Source organism: Bos indicus, chromosome 15 (genome assembly GCF_029378745.1).
Source record: "Bos indicus isolate NIAB-ARS_2022 breed Sahiwal x Tharparkar chromosome 15, NIAB-ARS_B.indTharparkar_mat_pri_1.0, whole genome shotgun sequence".
Taxonomy (NCBI): domain Eukaryota; kingdom Metazoa; phylum Chordata; class Mammalia; order Artiodactyla; family Bovidae; genus Bos; species Bos indicus.
In genome coordinates, this window is record NC_091774.1 from 28,421,670 (window position 1) to 28,442,296 (window position 20,627).

The 20,627-nt window shown below is 52.7% G+C and overlaps 1 protein-coding gene across 10 annotated transcripts in view; it reads left to right on the forward strand.

The window, feature by feature from the left end:
- Positions 1-20,627, forward strand: part of CEP164 (centrosomal protein 164) — a 71,472-nt gene that overhangs the window by 37,634 nt on the left and 13,211 nt on the right. For 6 of the 10 annotated variants that reach the window (XR_011570831.1, XR_011570832.1, XM_070803484.1 and 3 more), the window contains 8 exons: positions 3,382-3,750; positions 4,662-4,742; positions 6,866-6,949; positions 11,266-11,351; positions 12,307-12,474; positions 13,182-13,319; positions 15,039-15,176; positions 18,551-18,760. Coding sequence is in view for 8 of the 10 variants with exons in the window: in XM_070803484.1 (XP_070659585.1) it covers positions 3,382-3,750; positions 4,662-4,742; positions 6,866-6,949; positions 11,266-11,351; positions 12,307-12,474; positions 13,182-13,319; positions 15,039-15,176; positions 18,551-18,760 (1,274 nt within the window). In the remaining 2 variants the exon portion in view is untranslated. The remainder of the gene's footprint in view (positions 1-3,381; positions 3,751-4,661; positions 4,743-6,865; positions 6,950-11,265; positions 11,352-12,306; positions 12,475-13,181; positions 13,320-15,038; positions 15,177-18,550; positions 18,761-20,627) is intronic. The other 4 variants (XM_070803486.1, XM_070803489.1, XM_070803488.1 and 1 more) reach the window with 4 other exon arrangements.

Genomic DNA, 20,627 nt, shown 5'->3' on the forward strand with positions numbered 1-20,627 from the left:
TTGACGCACTTAATCATTTTTAAAAATTGCGTCCCAAACACTGACTGAGCAGCTTGTATGTGCCAGAGGGCACTGCGGATATTAGGGAGCTGATGTGGTGGGGGCGACAGGCAAGGAAGCCAGCTGTTATAGTACAGTAGCAGTTGTGCAAAAGGTGGGGCAGGCTGATCTCAGGAAGGCTTCCTGGAAGAGGTGATGCTGTCAGGACCAGTGGGAGCTTCTCAGGGTAGATTCTGTGTGTATATTAAGGATATGCACGACAGAGCAGGGAAATAGCGTGATGTTTGTTTGCAGGCAGGATGTGTGTGGCTGGAGATGACCTCAGAGGAGCAGGCAGGGCTGGGTGAGAAAGGCCGTGAGCCGTGCAAGGAGACGTGAACTTGTGGTCCGATACGCTCTCTGTCCTCCAATCAGATGTCTGTGCCCGTCTTTCATCAGGAGATGAGCATGGCCAGGGCGGATTGGTCCTGCTCGCTGGGTCAGACACCTTTCACTCCCCGCAAGACACCCCCACATTCTTCTTCTCCATAAGATTTTTCATTAATTTTTGTTGGATTATAGTTGCTTTACGATGTTGTGTTCGTTTCCACCGTATGGCAAAGTGAACCAGCTCTGTGTTTACATGGACTCCCTCCCTTTGGCTTTGCCTCCCATTTAGGTCAACATGGAGCACTGAGCTGTGCTGTGCAGCTCGCCACTGTTCCCTGCGCTGTACAGTGGGTTCTCGTTAGTTACCTGATTTTTACATAGTATCAATAGAGTATATATGTCAGTCCCAGTCCCCACTCCCTGCTTGGTATCCATAGGTTTGTTCTCTGTCTCTCTCTCTGCTTTGCAAAGATTACCTGTACCCTTTTTCTAGATTATACATATATGCGTTAATATACACTATTTGTTTTTCTTTCTGACTTAACTTCACTCTGTATAACAGTCTCTGGGTCCATCCACATCTCTGCAAATGGCGCAGTTTCATTCCTTTTTATGGCTGAGTAATAAAGAGTCCATTGTATACATGTGCCACATCTTCTTTACCCACATCCTCCGTGAGCCCGCAACCAGTCACTGCGTACTGGCCACTGCTGAGAGCTGGCCACTGTGGGGACACTGAGGTGAGGAGGCCTGGCCTTGCCCTGGAGATGCCTCTCAAAGAGGAGGGAGGAGCTGACTGCGGAATTCCCCCACGCTGCAGTTGGGGTGTCGGGAGGGCGGGCAGCACTGGAGGGTACCGTGCTTTGGTGCTGCCAGAGCACGAGGGAAGCTCACCCCTTCTCTGTTCAGCCTCCGCTTCCTTCCCCGGGGCACAGGCTCATGACAGCATCAGCACCGTGTCCCGTGCCCTTTGCTTCTGGCAGTTAAGGCTCATAGCCAGGGCCACCGGGGACATTTCACTTTTCTCCAGACCCAGCTGAATTCCTTGAGGGCAAGGTCGGTGTTCATACTTGGGTCCCCACGGCAGGGTTGAGAAGGTGCTCAGTCAGTGAACGTGTGGGTCTCATCATAAAACATGAGTTATCCGGAGCTCCCTGGTGGTCTAGTGGCTATGACTCCACATGCTCCCAATGCAGGGGGCCTGCGTTTGATCCCTGGTCATGGAACTAAGATCCCACTTGCCACAACTAAGAGTTCACATGCTGCAACTAAAAAAGATTGAAAAAGATCTTGCATGCCGCAATAAAGATCCAAGATCCTGCCTGCCACAATAAGACTGGTACAGCCAAATAAGCACACAAAAAAATGAGTTAGCGTTTACGGAGTGCTTGCAGTGTCCAGGTACAGTTCTCTGCTCTTTACTCACTTAATGAGCATTAACTCATTTAATCTTCCCAACAGTCCCATGAGATAGGCCTTATGATACCCCCTCATTTTAGGGGAAGAAATTGAGGCACAGAAAATTTAGTTTGCACGAGGTCCCTGGAAGCATGGAGCCAGGATTTGAAACCTGGGTGTTCTGTCTCCGAAGCTGGGCTCTGAAGGCACTCTGCTGCTTCTTTCTCTTAACCATCCTTGGAAAGTTTGGGTGGGCCTGTTGGTCAGCTGCCAGACCCACAGTGGGTGGTCACAGCTTTGGGTTCAGTGGATCCTTTAACAGACGGCATGGGTGGATGCTGGATTTGGGGCTTCTCCTTGGCCCTCTGGACTCTGGTCATCGGGCTTCTTGTTGGAGTGTCCAGAGTCAGGGGTCAGGAGGTTTCAAAAGTCCCTGCCCATAAGCTGTTCACACTGACGGCCCAAGTGTCAGGCCAAATGTTTTCTGGGAGGAGGTCTTCTCTGCCTGAGCTCAGGAGAGATCACTGGCTGTATTTCCAAGGGTGGGGGTTCCTTTTCTTTTTGTGGCAGCTCTAAGCGTTTTCCTAGGTCTCTTCTCTAGGTCTTTCCCATGGGCTTTGTGAGTGAGAAGCAGAGTGGGGAGCTGTAGAGGGGTGGTGCTCCCATCTGCTTTGAAGAGACCCTGCAGAGGGGACCTTGGTGGATTAACGGCCTGAAGCTCCTGAACCTTTGATCTGCCCCAGCTTGTGCCAAGGCTCGGCTTGTTGAAGGAGTCGGTGGTGGTGCAGCAGGCCCCAGAGCAGGGCCATTTCTGCCTGATGACTGCGGGACTCTCCACAGGGCTAGAGGCCCTCTCAGACCTGGGCTGTGGCCCGAGGCTCTCCTCCTCGGGCGCTCTCCTTCCCTCTCTCCCGCCACAGGTCTCAGACCTGTGTTCCCAGGCCTCTCCCCACCTTCCGTGTCCTCTATGGGCCTTTCCCCCCCGTCAGTCTCCTACACACCTCACCCCATCTGGCACCTCGTGCCCAGAGGACTCACTTGACAGTCCTCGGACAGAGGAGCCTGGCTCCTGGGCTGCTTGTGTAGCCTCCTGGTGGCGGGTGGGGGGCGGTGCTTTAGGGAGAGAGCTACCCTCATTGCTATGGAGAAGGGGCACCCTTTCCATATTTCTTCCCTGCTGCCTTTTAAAAATGAAAAACAGAAGCTCTGGACCTTTCTCTTATGAGGTTCTCTGTCATCATTATCGGAAACAAATATTGACTTCTGAGCCTGCAATCTTACGGTTTGGCCAGTGGGACTGGAACAAGACAGATTTATTACTTGAGGATGTGATGGGTGGTCACAGAGTCGGGCACTGTCCAGGGCCCTGGATTCCAAGCCCTTCAGTGGAGGGGCGTCACGTTGGGTGTATCCAGGTCAACGTGGAAGTTCAGAGTCAGTGGATCTGGGCTGGAGCCAGGAGTCTGTTTTTAAAAGCTTTTGAGGTATGGGATAACCATTGGTTTCAGAACTGCAGGCATCAAGGAACAATGGCAGTTCTGTCTTATCAAGTCTCCAAACTCTTTGCATTAATTCCTGATGTCTTCCCTTCTGACGCGGTTGGCTGCTCCCTAGGAGTCTCCAAGAGCAAGCCAGCCAGAGGAGAAGGACGTTTCTCTTGATTCCGATGCTGCTGGCCCCCTTACTTCTGGCAAGCCCTTCAGCCAAGGTGCAGACAGCAGCCTGAGCAGTGCTGATGACAAAGAGCGACAGCGAAGAGAGGCAAGTTGGCTCCCAGGAAAAGGAAAGACTGAGAAGAATGATCCTGGGACGTCCAGAAGTGGGGTGGACCCCGGAGGTGATCAGCCTGCCAACACCACTGAAAAAGAGGCACCAGAGGACCCGGTGGACGCAGGAGAGCAGGGTTCCAGGAAGGAAGAGGCAGCAGAGGATCCAAAGGAGGAGGCCTCTGTCCCGAAGGAGAGCAGATCGGAGGTGAGTGAAGTAAGTCACTTGGTCCTGTGGGCAGTTGCTGGCTCCAGCCCTCTCTGCTCTCTTGAGCCGGGAGCACGTTTCTCTCTTTTCATCTTTATTACTGAGTCAGAAGCTTCATTTGTAGACCCTGCAATGGGCTGTCAACATAAGCCAGAACCCTTAATTGTGACAAATATGCCCAGACCCAGCAGGCAGTAAAATCCTGAATGAAACTCCATACCTGCTGGCACTAGAAGTTCAGAGCAGACATTTGCTTTTCCACGGGCACCCTCCTGGGATATTCATGCTCTTCTGGGCTCCCACTTACTTCCTCTCGCCATTTCCCACCTCCCCCTCCTACTTCTTGACATCAGTTTTGGGTTATTCCTGGTTGCATCTTATATTCCTATAAAGAGAGGAGGCATTGAGGGAGGTGGGGGGGCCACATGTGGGAGTGTCCTGCCCCAGCACCAGTTAGTCAGGGTTACAGGAAGTCTTGGCAAGATGAGGCCAGTGACCCAGATGAACAGACGTAGGAGCCAGGGGCGAGAGCATTTGGTGTCTTCATTTTCCAGCCCTTAGTCCTGCTCCTCCTCCAGGGGGGTGGTGAGGGAATTCATTAAAGACCTTTTCACTGCTTTCTGGAAAAGATGCTCTTGTCATATTTTTCTAGGAGAGCATCAGACTTCTCCACTGCTGACTTTCTAGCCACCTCCCACTCCGCTTCACTTGGCTGTCCCTCCACGTGTAGAGTGTTGCCTCTACTGGGCTGCCCAGCCTGAGTGGGCTGGGGGCTGGGAATGGGAGGGTCCACAGGCCTCTTTCAGGTTTTCCAGAGGAGGTGGATTTTGGTTTGGGTTCAGCCCTGTGTGGGCGCCATGGAGGCTGATAACGACCCTCTGTCTTCTGCTCCGGTGACTTCTCTGTGTCTGTCTCCCCAGGAGTCGGAGATCAGTGAACACGGGGAGCAGCTACAGCTCTCAGACTCTGCTGCTTCTGACCCCAAGTCCTTCCTTGGCTTGGTGAGTCTGAGTCTGAGATAGGAGTTGGGGGGGTGGGGCGGTGGGCAGCAGAGTAGTGATCAAGAACATGGATATGCGAGTCACTGTGGTTAAATAATTTGCCGAGCATCTCACAGCTTGTAAGTGAGGAAGTTAGGACTCAAACTTGGGTCTTGTCTAACTCCATTTCCTCAGCTTGCCTTACCAAGGGTAACAGTACCTACTTTTTAGGTTTGTTGCAAGAAGAAAGTGGGGTAAAGTGTATGTACATCATTAGCATATGAATATTAAACAAGCATAGCTGTTATTACTACTGCTGCATGAACTGCCTGTGAGATCATATGAAATCATGGCCTCTGGGCTCCTAACAGGAGCATTGTATGAGTGTAGGAGATTAGAGACTGTGTGTACATGTGTTTATGGGATCACTGAACTGTGGCAGGGAAGGACCAGTCCTCAGGCTCTGACCAAGACGTGTGTTGTGGTGTGGCCATTTCCAAAGTGAAGACTGCTCTGGAATGCCAGCATCCGTAGTGTCTTTGTTCCAGCCCTTCCACCTTCCACTGAGCCTCCCGAATCCTGGCTTCACTTGCCGGGTTTGTATCTAAGGGGAGTAGTCTGGGGTGCTTTTTGGCAGAGTGTTTCTTTAGAAACCATGCTCCATCTGTTTGGAGGAGACAGATCAAAGGGAAGGGATTAGTGGGAGAGGGTCAGGGATGAGCAGTAGTGATACGAGGGGCTGCAGAGGAATTAGGAGGCTGTGTGCGCTCAAGCCCCTCGCTGAGCCATGGGCTTAAGGAGCCAGATGGCAGCTGCATTGAGTGGAGTAGAACTCACGCTGAAAGGCAAATGTCATCCACAAAGAAAACCCACAAGCCAGGGAGAGGAGGCAAAGTCACTGTTGGCAGAAACCATCATGAGGAGTCACTGTGCCACAGAGCTCTCTGAAGCAAGGGCCCTGGCCCTTCTCAGGGAGTCGCCCTGTGGAGGAGCGTGTCCGTCAGCATTTTTCTTCTTTACGGGAGTGGGTGGAGGAAGCCACGGCCAGCAGGACCAGACCTTGGCTGGGCGTCCTGCCATTCATCAGGGCTGATGACAGAACTGTCCCTGTTAGCATGCTGTCGGGTAGCAATCCATCACCTAGCCCAGTGGGGCTCCTGGCTTCGGAGGGGGAGGGGTCCTGGCTCTACGGCAGCCAGAGGGCAGTGGGGAGCTGGCACTTGTGTGGGCCCTTGCTGTCCATCCCAAAGAGAAGCCAGTGGAGAAAGTGGTGCTGATCCATCCCCATTGTCCAGAGGGGCACCTGTATGGGAAGGGGAAAGAACGCGCTGGGAGGGGCCTGGCAGGCCCTGTTTCCTGCCTGCCCACAGACCTGGGCACTTAGGCCTCCTGTCGGACGCCAGGAGGGAGAGACAGCTGGAAAGTGACATGCTTTGCAGCACGTGTCAGACAAAAAGCTTGGGCTCTGGAGTTGGCCCAGGGCACATCTGACCCCCAGCCCTGCTGCTTAACAGATGCGTGACCTTGGGCAAGTTACATGGGCTCTCAAACGGCTTCCTACTCTGCGAGATAAAAATAAGAGGACAGTCTCATTGGGTTACTTTCTTCCCCTGTAATTCGATTATGAAAAATTTCAACTGTATGGAAAAATTAAAAGAATTTTATAGCAAATACCTACATACTCACTCCCTAGAGTCTGCAGTGAGCAGTATACCGTAGTTGCTTTACCACATACCTTTCCATCTAGTAACAGAATTATTTGGAAGAAAAGCAAAAGTGTTAGTCGCTCCGTCATGTCCTACTCTTTGTGACTCCATGGGCTGTAGCCCCGCCAGGCTCCTCTGTCCATAAGATTCTCCAGGCAAGAATGGGTTGTCATTTTCTACTCCAGGGGATCTTCCTGACCCAGGGATCGAACCCGGGTCTCCTGCATTGTAGGCAGATTCTTTACTGTCTGAGCCACCAGGGAAGCCCAATGTTATTTTAAAGATGAGGTTAGTGAGTAGGTATTGGAATGCTTGGCACAGTGTCTGGCACATAGTAGCATCTTTCTGGAAGGTGGGGGTGGAGGAGAGGCCCTCATCTCTGGTGGGCACTGACCGTGATTGGGGGAGAGCTGACCTCTCTGTCTCCGCCATCTCCAGGGCTTCGGTTTCCGCAGCCAGATCTCAGAGCGCCTGCTGGATATGGACGTGCACTCCTCCGTCCTGGATGGAGCCCGGTGGGAGGTGAGTCTCTCTGGGGCTGGGCTGGGGCCTCATTTTGGGGATGATCAAGAGCTGAGGCCTGCCCATCCCAGGGTGCATTTCTGAGAGTTCTCTCCCTTCTGGTTCATCAAGGCAAGGCCCTGACGTTGCCTGCGATGGGGCTTCTGGCGTTCGTGGTCTGTTGCTGCTGTGAATTAAGGGCATTCCCTGCACCCTCTCTCCCTGTTTTTGTCTCTTCATCTATTCATTTAGCACCTGAGGGCCGACCATTTGCGCCTGTGCAAAAAAGCACTGTGCAGCTTGTGGATTTCAGGGCACTTCCTAACCTGGCCCATTCAACCTCTGCAGTCATGTCCTCAGCCCACTTGCCATGCCCTGGCTGTGCCCACCGCTCACCATTCCCTGGGGCAACACCGTCCACCGCTTTACCACCCCCCTGCCAGCTGCCTCCCCTTGTGCCCTGAGAGCTCTTTCTTGGTCTCGGAGGCCCACCTCTGATGTCACCTCCTCCATGCAGGCTGAATCGGCCCTTCCCTCTGCTTCCCTGAGTGCTCCTGCTTTTGTTTTCTGGTTCTCTGTCTCCCCTGCCAGATGTAAGCGCTGGGCAGGCATGGGTGTCGTTGAACCCAGAGTAGGAGATAAAGATGACTCAGACACAGGTCCTATGTGCAAGGAGCTTGAAGCCAAGGTCATTTTTTAATTTTTTTTTAGTATTGAAGGATGGTTTAATATTATGAATCTTCTAAATATATTTCATGATATCTGTGAATCAGAGGATAAAACCTTCTGATCACTTTGAGATCAAAAGGTATTTGATAAATTTAATATTAATTTCTAAAAATAATAGCATTAAGGAAGCCATTTATTTAACATGACTAAAATGATTTTTTTTTTTCTCAAAACAAGCACCAATATCATGGTGAAACACTAGCAAATATTTGCAAACAAAACTGACAAGGGATTAATCTCTAAAATATACAAACAGCTCATGTAGCTCAATAACCAAAAAATCAAACAACCCAATCAAAAAATAGGCAGAAGACCTAAACAGACATTTCTTCAAAGAAGACAGACAGATGGTCAACAAATACATGAAAAGGTACTCGGTATCATTAATTATTAGAGAAATGCAAATCAAAACTACAATGAGGTATCACTTTAGACCGGCTGGAATGTCCATCCTTAAAAAAAGTCTAAAACATAAATGCCAACATCATTTTTGCCTCCTCTGTGGGATTATTGAGAGGAGAGAGGTTCTGACATGCAGTCTCTGCAGGTTTGAGGGGGCATTTGATTTGGGTGAAACAAACAAGGTATTTAATGTGAATCAAGCCTGGGAGCCCTTAGTGAAGCTGGTCCTGAGTCAGGGTAGAGTTGTGAGTCTGGTTGATTAGAGCCTGACATGTTCCTCTCAGCTCTGGCTGATAAGCCTTCCTGGGCCACTGCCTAGCCACCGGGTCCCTGCTGGACACTGGATCTCTCCCCATCACTGCCTGCCCTCCGTTTGCAGCATTGGAGGTCTGTAAAGGCATAGACAAGGCCAGGTGGTGTTCGTCAGGAAGGGTTTGGAGCAGTTTTTGGTGAGGTACCTTTGGCAGCAGGTAAGTGGGAAAGTTACCGAGTTGGCCAGGCAAGGTGATTTTCCATTGCTCTGACTCTAAAATCTGGCCAATATTAGAATCCTTAAGTGAAAGAAAGTGAAAGTCACTCAGCCGTGTCCGACTCATTCATGTCCGACTCTTTGCGACCCCATGGACTATACAGTCCATGGAATTCTCTAGTCCAGAATACTGGAGTGGGTAGCCTTTCCCTTCTTCAGGGTGTCTTCCCAACCCAGGGATCAAACCTAGGTGTCCCGCATTGCAGGCGGATTCTTTACCAGCTGAGCTACAAGGGAAGCACTTGGGGGGCTTTTAAAAAGACAGATTTCCTTGGGAGGCTTTTGAAAAGAGTGGACCACCAGGGAAGTTCCTGTGATTTCCTTAAGTGAAGACTGAATCGTGAACAAAAGCAAAACCCCAGAGCTGAGTTTAGGTTAGGGAAGGGGTATCTTGAGCAGTCTTAAGCCAGAGGCTTAGAACAGGCATGTGTCTCCTCGTTCTGAAGAGTGCCGACGTGCCTGATGGCCTTGTCTGGTTCCTTTGACTCCCTTTCTGGGGCAGAAAGTTCTAGGGAGCAAGTAGAACTCTGCTCAAAGGGCCTCTGTGTGGGTACTTGCCCAAGGTATCCCCTTTTCTCTGGCTCAGGACTGGTTGAGTTTCTAGCAGAAAGGTGAATCAAGAAGGAAACAGACATTGTCTGCAGCTCATCCTTTCTGATTCAGGGCTCAGCCCCTCAATGTTTATTACGACCACTGTACTTTGTTACCCATCTTATATTTTAGTTTGTGAAATAGATTGGCCTGTGGGAGGCGGGTGCTCTCTGCTGAGTGTGGTGTGATCTGTAGGGAAGACAAGTTGCAAGTTGAGTCCTGGAAGGGGAGGAGGCAGGGCAGGAGAAGGACGCCCGCCCCGCCATTGTCTGTGGGCTCTGCCCGGCTGATGCGATCAGGAATGGCAGCACTGGCAGGGAGCCCTTCTGCTGCGGGCACCGGGAGGCACTCCCAGGGAGCGTTTCTATTTTTAATGTAATTTGGGGGAGCTGGCTTTTAGTTCAGACCCTGCCCTTCCTCACCCATCCAGATGGCAGAGTTGGCCACAGCTGCCGGGGCTCAGGCTGCCAGTGGAGAGGCATGGGGGGCTGCGGGCACGGGGCTGGGGACACGGAGGTGTGCCAGCCCGGCCGGAACCCCGCCGGGGAAGATGGAGTGGGCTGTCTCCAGCCCCACCTCTCCTGTTAACCCTCGTGGTCTGGGACAGACGGGGCCCCTGTGAATGTGACGGAAGGAGTGCAGGTCCTAGGATGGGGACTGGCACTGGCGAAGCTGGGTGTCTTTTGTTTTTTTTACCCCCAGGCTGGGGGAGAAGAGGAGGAGTGTGAGGAGAGCTGTGTTTGTGGCCTGCCTTTTTTGGGCCGGAGTTGGGCCCCACTAGAAGCCCTGTACACTGTGGTTCGCTATCGCATTTTTTAAAAGATAATTTTATTTATTTATCTTTGGCTGTGCTGGGTCTTCGTTGCTGTGTGGGCTTTTCTCTCGTTGCGGCGAGAGGGGCCCCTCTCTAGCTGCAGCGTGTGGGCTTCTCATTGCGGTGACTTCTCCTGTTGCAGGTAGCACGGGCTCTAGGGCGCGGGGGCTTCAGTAGTGGTGGCTCCTGGGCCCAAGAGCACAGTCTCAATAGTTGTGGCGCGCAGGCTTAGTTACTCTGGGTGTGTGGGATCTTCCCGGTTCAGGGACGGAACCTGTGTCTCCTGCACTGGCAGACGAATTCTTTACCACTGAGCCACCCGACCTGGGGATCGAACCCATGCCTCTTGTGTCTCCTCCACTGCAGGCGAATTCTTTACCATGGAGCCACCGAGGAAATCCAAGGGAAGCCCTGTGATCCCATTTTGCAGTGGAGGAGGTGCTGGAACTAAGGGTTAAGTCCAGGCTGACAGCAGTGCTCCACCCCTGTAACCTTACCCCTGCAGAAATTTGGTGAATGTATTAAGAATAGTCCTTTTCACCAGCTTGCTAACTTTGCCCCGACACCCAGACTTTAAAATGAGGTTTGGGGCTGACTCTCTTCGTTTCTTCTTTGCACTGTCTGGCAGGTATAATTCCTGATTAGGAAGGGGACATCATTGTCTACTGATGGCACCTGGGTGTCGGGGGATCTCAGAATGGTGCAAAGGAGCGCTCCATCTTCCTCCCTTCAGGTTGCCCTCACAGTGCCCTTCTCATCTGGAGTATAGCTGTCTCTCGTTTCACCACGTCTCCATCTTTCCAGGATCCTCCCTCTTTGATGCACTTTGTCTGCCGTCCCCAGTCCTGCTCACTGAATTTCAGCATTCCCGATGATCGGTGGCTCTGGCGGTTGGGGGCCCGTGGATTTGGGGTGTTCACGGACGTGTCTGCTTTCTCTCTGCAGCTGGCAGTGAATGTTTCCACCTGCAGGAGGCAGGATTTTCTTTTTCTTGTGTGTCCTCCTTCAGCCTGTGGCTTCTGACTCTGCCTGCAGTGGCTGTGTTGTCTGACTCATCCTCCCCAGGGCAGCAAGGCAGGCTCTGGGAGCAGCTGTGAGCCTGGGGGCTTAGCCAGAGCCGCAGGGCCTTCATTGTACAGCAGACAGGCCTTCTCTTCTGCATCCCAAGTGGCCCTCCCTCACCAAGAGCCACCTCTCAGCACCCCCTCCTGGCATGGGCGTCAGTACAGACCCCCACCCCAGTGTGCACTTTCCACTGCTACTTGTCTGCAGGCCCAGAGGTTGGGAAGAGAAGACAAGGATGCCAGCCAGTCCAGCCAAGAGGAGCTGCAGAGCAAGCAGTCTGGAGGCTCAGAGAGGTACCGTGTGTGGGAGGCGGCCCTTGGGGACTTTGGGATGCCGTGGACTTGGGGCCAGAATTCCTGCCTTTGGTCTGCGTGTCTCAGTGTGCTCCTGTCTGAAGGCAGGTGATGAACTGACTGGATGGCCTTGCAGAGTTTGTGTGTGTGCGCGCATCACGCAAACCAAGACAGAAGTGGGAGGTACTGCTGCAGCGTTTGGTGGGACTTTGTGCCCACAGCACCGTTGTGGGGCCAGGGCTCTGTCCTCTTCACCCGATTGGGTCAACCTCGTGTGTCCTTGGTCATGGGTCAGGGCTGGATAGTCTGCTAGAGGTCTGGGGGACCACGCCAGAGGATCGGTGCTGCAGCTCAGAGCTCTGAGCCTCGCCTCGCCACATCAGAAATAGCTGCAGCTGTGTCTGTGTGTGTATATGTGTCTGTGTGTGTATGTCTGTGTGATTGAGAGACAGGGGCTTCCAGCTTCTCAGGCCTGGGCCCATGAAAGAGAAGGGTTGCCACCCTGGCAGGGGAAGGGGGTGGTCATTCTACTTTTTGAACCTTTAAAAGCTATCAGCATTTTTACTTCCTCAAAGCTACAGCTTCATGCATTTTCTATAGAGTGATCATTTGAGGCTGGCTTCTATCTTTCTCCCTCTTTCTGCTCAATTCTTCCATCACTTCGCCAACTCCCAGACCCCAGAGATGGGGATAGATACACCTGTGAGTGTGCCCAGATGTCACTCCTGGGCCACGCAAATGCAGCCCATGACCTGGGAGGGCTGAGTCCGGTCCAGGCAGAGGGCGAGCTCAGTAGGGAGCTTCTCTGTCCTGCTTTTCTGGCCGTGTTGCCCTCCATGGAGGTGGGGCCAGGACTGGGGTCCAGCCCGGAGGAGGCATGGACCTGGGTCCACGTACTCCACTCTGCAGTTCTGCTGCTGTCTGAGTGGAGGCAATGACTCTGCTCTCTGCTCAGGTTATCTCCCCCTCTTTTGCGTGAGGAGCGGCTCCAGAGTCTCCTTCACAGCCAGGCCACCGACGAAGGGCCTCCACAGGCCCCAGAGGGGCAGCCTGAGTGGAAGGAGGCAGCGGAGCCTGAGGAGGGCTCTCTGGGCAGCCCCCCACCCTCTGTTTCCCTGCAGAGGTAAGGTCCGGCTGGAAGCCTCCCAGGGTTGGGGGGCAGTGGGTCTGGGGGGTGGGGAGAGCAGGGGGCGGGTTTGCAGCCTAAGCAGCAGCAATGGAGGTCTCTGGTTAGTGCTTCATATGAACTGAGGAAATCTGCCTCTTCCTAGTCTGCAGCCTGCAGCTACATTTGGGGTGCACAGGCTGGTTAGGGGAGCTTAGAAACTCTGGCACAAGGAAGTGTCTCTTCTGACCCAGCCACCCCCTGGCAGGGGCTAGGGCAGAGTCTGCTGTCACCCGGGCTGGGCCGTTCCGGCCGGGGTGTGGCCATGTCTCCTGGTCCCCACCTGCCAGCTCCCTTCTTCCCCATGATCATCCCACCGCTGGTCATTCAGCAAGCCCTGGGGGTGGAGGGAGCCCTGCTAGTGCTGGGCCCCAGGTCAGGGAGGTGCAGTGCCCTGGGCTTCCCCCAGGAAGGGAAAGACGCTGGCCTTAGAGCTCACCTGGCTGAAATGAGTCACTGGGGAGGCAGAGCAGCAGCACCCACGCAGCCCCTGCTGTGTGGGGAGGTGGGGAGCGGAGCTGAGACCCGAGGCCTGAGATGGCACATGTTGCTGGGGCTGCCTCCTCCCTTGTCCCCATCAGAGCTCTTGGGCCCCAAGCGGGGTACACCTGGAGCCTCTCACCTTCCTCTGGCTTTAACGCAGTTCCTTCCTTGTTGTTGTCAAGGGAGGCGCTCCCAAGCCCACCTGCTGCCCACGAGAGGGGCCAAGAATGGCGTCCCCAGGCCGAGGGGCCGGGCCCTGGGCAGGAAGAGCCCAAGGAGAAGGTGGCGGTCAGCCCCACCCCGCCAGGCTCTCCAGAGGTGTAAGGGCCAGTTTCCATGTCTGTCCCTGTCCTCCGTTGTGTGGATTGCTTTAGTGTCCATCCCGTCTTGGGTGGTGGGGAGAGGGTGCTCTGGCCCTGGCTCAAGGAGTGGAGTGGGGGGAAAGTGAGTGTACCCTTGGTTCTGTGTGCAGCCTTGACCCCTAAGCAGCCCCCAGGGCTCCCCTCGTCAACACCTAGGGTATGAGGCTGGAAGCGAGGGGGCAGAGTACCTTCTGGGTCCTTAGCAGAAACCTGGTCAACCGTGTTTTCTGCTCTGTCAAGCCCTGTTTTCCTTTAAAAAATTATTAAGGTATTTATGTACCTGGTTGTATGTACACGTGAATTGTACAAGTCAATGAATGTTTATATACATATGCACCATGTCACAGTCTTCCCTGGTGGCTCAAGACAGTAAATAATCTGCCTACAATGCAGGAGACCTGGGTTCCACCCCTGGGTCAGGCAGATCCCCTGGGGAAGAGAACGGCTACCCACTCCCGTATCCTTGCCTGTAAATTCCATGGACAGAGGAGCTTGGTGGGCTTCAGTCCATGGGTTGCAAAGAGCCGGACATGACTGAGTGACTAACACTTTTCACACACCGTATCATAACCTCCCAGATCTTTGAGAACATTTCCACCCATCCTGTAAGCTTCCTTGGGCTCCTTTCCTCTTAGTCCACCTGCCCCAGGTCACCACTCTTCTGGCTTGTCGCATAGATTCATTTTTCCTGTTCCCAACTTCATTTGAATGGAATTATCCACTACACAATATAGCTCTTTTGTGCCTGGGTTCACAGCGCACCTACATTGTTACACTTCTAAAACTTAGAAACCTTTTAGCTCTTCTCCCCCCTCACCTCTTTTACAGATGAGGAAACTGAGGTTCAGAGGGGCAAAGGGATTTGCCCAAGGTCACATTGCTAGTTGATTGCAGAATTAGATCTAGATTCTAGTCTCTGGAGCCCTTGACTTCTGTCTCCTGGTCTGCAGCCACTGTGTCTTTTCCCTGCGTGGTGTCAGGGTTTCAGGGTGATACAGTTTTTCCTGCTTGTGAGCTGAGCAGTACAGAAGGATTAAGAGTCTTCAGGATTGGGGCTGATTGTTGAGCAGAGACAGGTTCATGCGCTGATTACTCACAGCAAGTGTCACCAAGGGCTGGAGGGACCCAGGAACGCATGCTCTCCTGTAGCGCTGTGTGGTGCTGAAGGAGTGATGTAGGGGAGGGACCCTTGGTGGCTGTGGACAGCCGGATCAGGGTGCTTATGATGAGGACAGGAGGTGACCGGGCTTCAGAAACAGGACCCTCTGGGCAGAGGTCAGGGGTCAGAGGGCGTTTTCCCAGGGCTTCTGGGAGAGAAGTTGGGCAGTGAGGCTCCTCCTGGCCACCCAGGCTGACAAGCCCTCCTCTCTGTGTGTCTCCTCCCGTCCCTGCGAGGCTGTCCCCGCTGGGCCGGCCTCTCCTTGACCCCAGTTTCAGTTCCCATGGTGCTCTTAGGAGATGTCTTCTGCTCCTTTCCTGGGCTCTTCTCAGGCTCTAGAACTTCCTTGCTATTGACCTTTACAGCTGCCTTAGGAATGGATTTGTTCTCTGGGTTTCGCGGGGGAGTGACTCTGTGCCTCATTTGTATCCATGGAATTTTAATTTGCAGAGGTGACTGAGTGACAACACCGAGAGGCCGATGCCACTGAAAGAAGAATTTATTCCTTATATTTCCAGAGAGAAGAGGGCATGCCATGCCAGGCGGAGCCACGTGGGGAAGGACCAGAGCTGGTCAGGAGGGGAAAGAAGCGAGAAGGAAGAGCATGACCCCGAGTTGTTATCGGGGTTTTCGTGGGATGCAGTGGGTGAGGCGGGGTGAGTACTCGAGCGAGTGTGTGGGGGGGGTGCAGTTTGGATAATTTTCGACGGCTTTGGGCTCTGGGCATGGTCTCTGGTTGCCTGGGGCCCGGCCCTGGGTGATCTAGGGCATGAGAAATAGATTAGGAGATGGTAGGGTGGGTTTGCTTAGGAAAGACATATTCCCTTTGCTGTCTATAAGGATTGCCTGGTCCGGGGAGGGGCACCCTCTCCTTGACCAGCCAACTTCTTCACATATTGTAACACTGTAAAATATAGAGAATAAAAAACATGATTAGGAGGGTCTGTCACCTGCACGGATGTTGTCAAGCTGAATCAGGAGGAGTTAGGAGCACAGGGAGGTCAGAGTGCAGGCAGGTCCAGCAAGCAGCCACTGCTGTGTGTGCTGTATGGCTGGAAGGCCTGGGTCTGGGAAATAAGCGTATCCTTCCCTCTGTCTTCCCAGCATCCTTCTTGAGGTATTTGTAGAGAGAGAAGGCAAATGTATTAAAACCACCACGCTGAAGAAAGACACTCGCAGACTTAGAGAATGAACTTATGGTTGTGGGGAAGGGATAGTTAAGAGAGTTTGGGATGGACAGGTACATGCTGCTATATTTACAATGGATAACCAACAAGGACCTACTGTATAGCACATGAAACTCTGCTCAGTGTTATGTGGCAGCCTGGATGGGAGGGGAGTTTAGGGGAGTATGGCCGAGTCTTTTTGCTATCCACTTGAAACTGTCACAGCACTGTTAATTGATTACCAATATAAAATGGGCTTCCCTTGTGGCTCAGACGGTGAAGAATCTGCCTGCAATGCAGGAGACCTGGGTTTGATCCCTGGGTCAGGAAGATCCTCTGGAGAAGGGAATGGCTACCCACTCCAGTATTCTTGCCTGGAGAATAGAAGAACCTGGTCGGCACAGTCTATGGGGTTGCAAAGAGTCGGACACAATTGAGGGGCTAACTAACACTTCAGTGTAAAATAAAAGGTAAAAAAAAAAACAAAAAACCACTGGGTTGAAAATTAGTGGAGACAGAATCCCTGATAGTGATCTGAGTTTTAGTGGTGGCACGGCCATGTCAGGACTGTGGATACCACAGCCCTCTTCCCTCTCCTCCCTCCTTGCCTGTCCCTCCTCGCTTTCCCTCATATAGGTCTCAGAGTAACTCGGCAGGCAGCCTGAAACATGTTCTGCTGAGCCTCGTCTAGGCCACTCGCTGTTGGAAACTGGGTCTCACTGATGGTGATACCTGAGGAGTGGCCTAGAAATCAGACCTGCCTCTTCCCCTGGAGGCTTTAACCTCCCAGGCGTGTCATAGATCTTTCAGGCTCACTGTTGACTGCGTTGGACCTAAGCTGGGAGTTTGGGATACTCAGTCTTGAAAACAGGGACACGGTGAAGAGGCCTGCTGAAAAGCAGCCCCGATCTGCCTGCATGCCAGGCATGCAGGCAGGCTCAGCGGTGCGTGCAGCCTGGGTGCGTGCTGTCACGCCGGCTGGTGCTGCATCTCTCCGCAGCATCGGTCCCTAGGGCCCCACATAGCTCTGCAGCCCACAGGGGAGGGAGACATTAAAAGGTACCATCTCAGGGAAAAAAAGATGTTTTCAGCTCAGGTTGGAAATGAGTTGGAGGGTTGATGAGGCGGAGAGCTGCGGCGGTGGCAGGGTTGGGAGGAGGCTCTTTGCCAGGCAGGATTCTCAGAGGAGGTGGTGGCTACATCTTACATCTGCATCAGTCTGGGCTGCGTCAGGGGACTGAGAGAAAGCAGGAATTGGAAGGAGGGAGATGGGCTTGGGAGCGGAAGGGGGCTGAAGACAGAGGTCAGGACCGTTTCTGGTTTGAGTCACGATTTTAGGAAGGATCTTAATGGTATTTCAGACACTTTGGTAGCCTTTTGTCTGTTTCCTCAGTCTCTGGCCTCAAGGGGCTGGAAGGGAATTCCAGAGCCCTCATTTCCTTCTGCTTTGCTAGTCTGATCCCACCCGCCGCCTTCCATCTGCTGCAGAGCGGGGGCTGAGGGCGGAGGGGGTTCTGCATCCCCTGCAGGCTGGCTCCCCTTCTCGGACTCTGGCCCCACCCCTCCTTGATTCACCCCCTGCCTGCATGCTGCTGTGGTCCACTCGGCCGTGGGGCCAGGCCTGCCACAGGCTGAGCATCGCAGGAGAAGGTGGTGCTTGGGTGGCCAGACCAATTTCTAATGTAAGATTTAAGGACCTGGGCCTGCACACGCATCCTTGGCTTTAGGAAAGCCACTCTGGGAAGCAAAATACTTTATCCCACTTATGTTTCCATTGCTTAAAATGTTCTTGGGGTTTCTCTTTGGCTATTTCCTTCAAGAGCTAAAATATGCTCAACAGAACAGCCTTCATGACTTTGTAGACATCTCTTTGACCAATCCCATTGTTCTTATCTAACCACCTCCCTTTTGCATCCCAGTTAGAATTCCTTTTACCCATTTCCACATGGTGAGTTCACTCTAAGCAGATGAAGTTGTGGCACTGTTGGGGAGATACAGAGTCTGGCATTTCAGATGTGCCCCTGCTACTCTGGCTTAGGGAAGGGTCTCCTGCCTGGCTCCCTTGGCATTGTGGAAAGAGGTTGCGCATTCCTGGGCTTCCAAGGACTATTCTGGGCCCCAGGGCTAGGAGACATGCTGCTGCTTCTCCTGCCGGCTCATAAGCATTGACCTCTGTTCAGTTTTGAGAGTCAGGGCGTAGCCTCTGGGGACTTCCCAAACTGCCGGCATGAGCCTCAAGTAATAGGGAGATCCCTGGTAGGAGACGGAACCAGGGCCATGAACCCACTCGGGAGGAGTCCATGAGGGACAGAAGTTTGCCCTCTTCTCTTGCCGCCAGCTCCTGAGCCATGTCTTGGGGTGTTCACTCGGGCCACAACCTACCCAGTCCCCTGAGGGCCTCCTATGTGTCACCCCGCTCCTTAGACACTCAGGCCCTCCCTCACACAGCCACAGTGGGGCTTATTGTATAGAGCAGGGGTCTCCAACCTCCAGGATCTAATGCCCGAGGACCTGAGCCAGAGCTGATACAGTAATAATAGAAATAAAGTGCACAGTAAATGTAAAGCATGTGAATCATCCCCAGACCATCCGCGCACCCCTGGTTTGTGGAAAAATTGTCTTGCATGAAACCAGTTCCTGGTGCCAAAAAGGTTGGGGGCCGCTGCTGTGGAACAGATGCTGCCCCTGTGTTCGAGAGGGTAGCCTTGCTGCTCGCCCTCGGGCGACCTGACATGCACGTGTGACTCCTGACCAGGGGCCCTCCGTTAGGGCTCCATGTGGGGTGTTCAGTATCTGTATAAACCCTGGTGCCAGAAGGTGGGTGAGCAGTAAACTGAGTGAAACGCTGCTCCTGCCCTTGGCAGGCGATCTGCAGAGCCCGCAGCTCTCCGGGAGCAGCTCTCAGAGGCCGCGCTGGAGGCCACGGACGAGGCGGTGACCCGAGAACTCGAGCAAGAACAGACACGGCTCCTGGAGTCCAAACAAGAGAAGATGCAGCGGCTGCGGGAGAAGCTGTGTCGGGAGGAGGAGGTGGAGGCCCTGCAACTTCACCAGCAGAAAGAGAAGGCGCTCAGGTCCTGCCGCCGGGCCCAGTCACCCTGGCTGCCCCTCCAGGATGACTCCTCTGTGGCCCGGGTGGAGGAGGGGTGGGCTCCGTGGTCAAGACCCATGCCTTTCCTCTCTTGGGAAGGGACTTGAGAGGCATGATAGTAATGGGGATGGCCGGTATTTTTTGAGAGATTACTCTGATCCACGTGCTTTGTGTCTGATAATTCGTTGAGTCCTTGGGAATGGCCCTTATGAGTTTCTGTCATCAAGTCTGTTTTGTGGAATTTATAATATAGATGAGGGAGCTGAGGCACAGGAAGGTTAAGTAGCTTGTCCAAGGTGTGGAGCCTCATAAATAGCAGAGCCTGGATTAACAGTCTGGGCAGTTTGTCTCCAGAACCTGTTTCTTTTTTTTTTTTAAACACTATTCTTTATTTTTTTACTTTGGCTGCACCATGCAGCATGTGATAGGGTGTGAGGTGCTCTTACCCAGGACCCAGAAGTTTCTGTTTGGGTTCCTACTCTTTAAGTACATGACAGGCAGGCCCTCAACAAATGCAGCACATAGGCTTAGGCTGGGCCTGTGTGTGTAGGATTGTGTGCTCCTGTGCTGGAGTTATGGTTTTTATAGGAAAAGGCAGGTGAGGGCTGGCATGATGGCTCCACAGTAAAGCATCACCAGGGGTCCTTTGATCCTTCTGTCATCTTCAGTGCTGAGTTTTACTCGTAGGCTCTCTTTACAGTCCAGTGTAGCTGCTGGATTTCCAGCCATCGTATTTGTGTTCCAGGCAGGAAGTATAGGGGCACCTTCTAGCTCATTCAGTCCCTTCAAAGGCACTTTGATGGGAACTTTACCCAATAATTTCTGTTTATATCTCACTGGCCACTCCTGCTTGCAAAGGGTGCAAAGTTGACTGAGGAATGTAGTCCTTTAGCTGGTCTTTGGGCCTGAGAAAATAAAATTAGGGTTCTTTTAGTAAAGAAAAGTGGGAGAATGGATATTGAGAGGGTAATAAACCATCTCTGTCACAGTCCCAGGTTGGGGAAAGTGCTACAAAAAGACGTTAATATGTTTCACTTACTTGGCAGTTAAGCTAAAGGTTAAATCTTGTCCTCTTGGACAGAAGATCCCAAAGTGCTGTAGACTTACTATTTTTATATCATACATGGCAAAGACTGTATAAAATATTTATGGTTAATTTAGAGAAACTAAGAGAAAACCAGCACCCAACTGCCCAGAGGTTTGGGGACAGTCTCCCTCATTAGCCCAACACAGGCTCTGCTGACCAGGGTTCATCCTATGTCAGCCCTCCTGGATCCCCCTGCCAGAGAGCATCCCAAAGAATAGATGGTCCCAGGCATCCTCCTCTTCCAGCTGCCTGGAACTTGGGGTAGGGGGCCTCCCAAACAGAGTGCAACTCAGCTTACCTTGAGAGGCAGTGCCTAGGAAGAAATCCTGGTGATGTCTCCCTACCAGGCTCCTCTCTCTCCCTGGCCACCCTGGGCTGTGCTGACAGCTTCCTGTCCCTTCCCGAACCCCCCAACTTCAGAGGGGCCTCCCAGAGCCCTCCTAAGTTGTAGTGAAAACCAGCCTGTTGAAAGTATCTGATTCAGGGCCTGAAACACGATAGTTGCTCAATAAAAGCTGGTTCTTGGTTGTATTTTCAACTAAAATCAGTACAGTGTTTGTGGTCTTGACTAAGTGATTTCTCTGTGGGCAGTGCCTTGCCTGGCTCTCTTCAAAGTAGTTTGTCATGAGAACCCTGTTTCTATTTATACATGAGCCTTTCTGAGAGGTAGGGTCTCCTCTCTGCTGGGAAATTACCACTTGGTAGAAATTTCTGGAAGCCACAACTGACCTTGTAGCAAATATTTCTTGAATGAGAAGGCAGG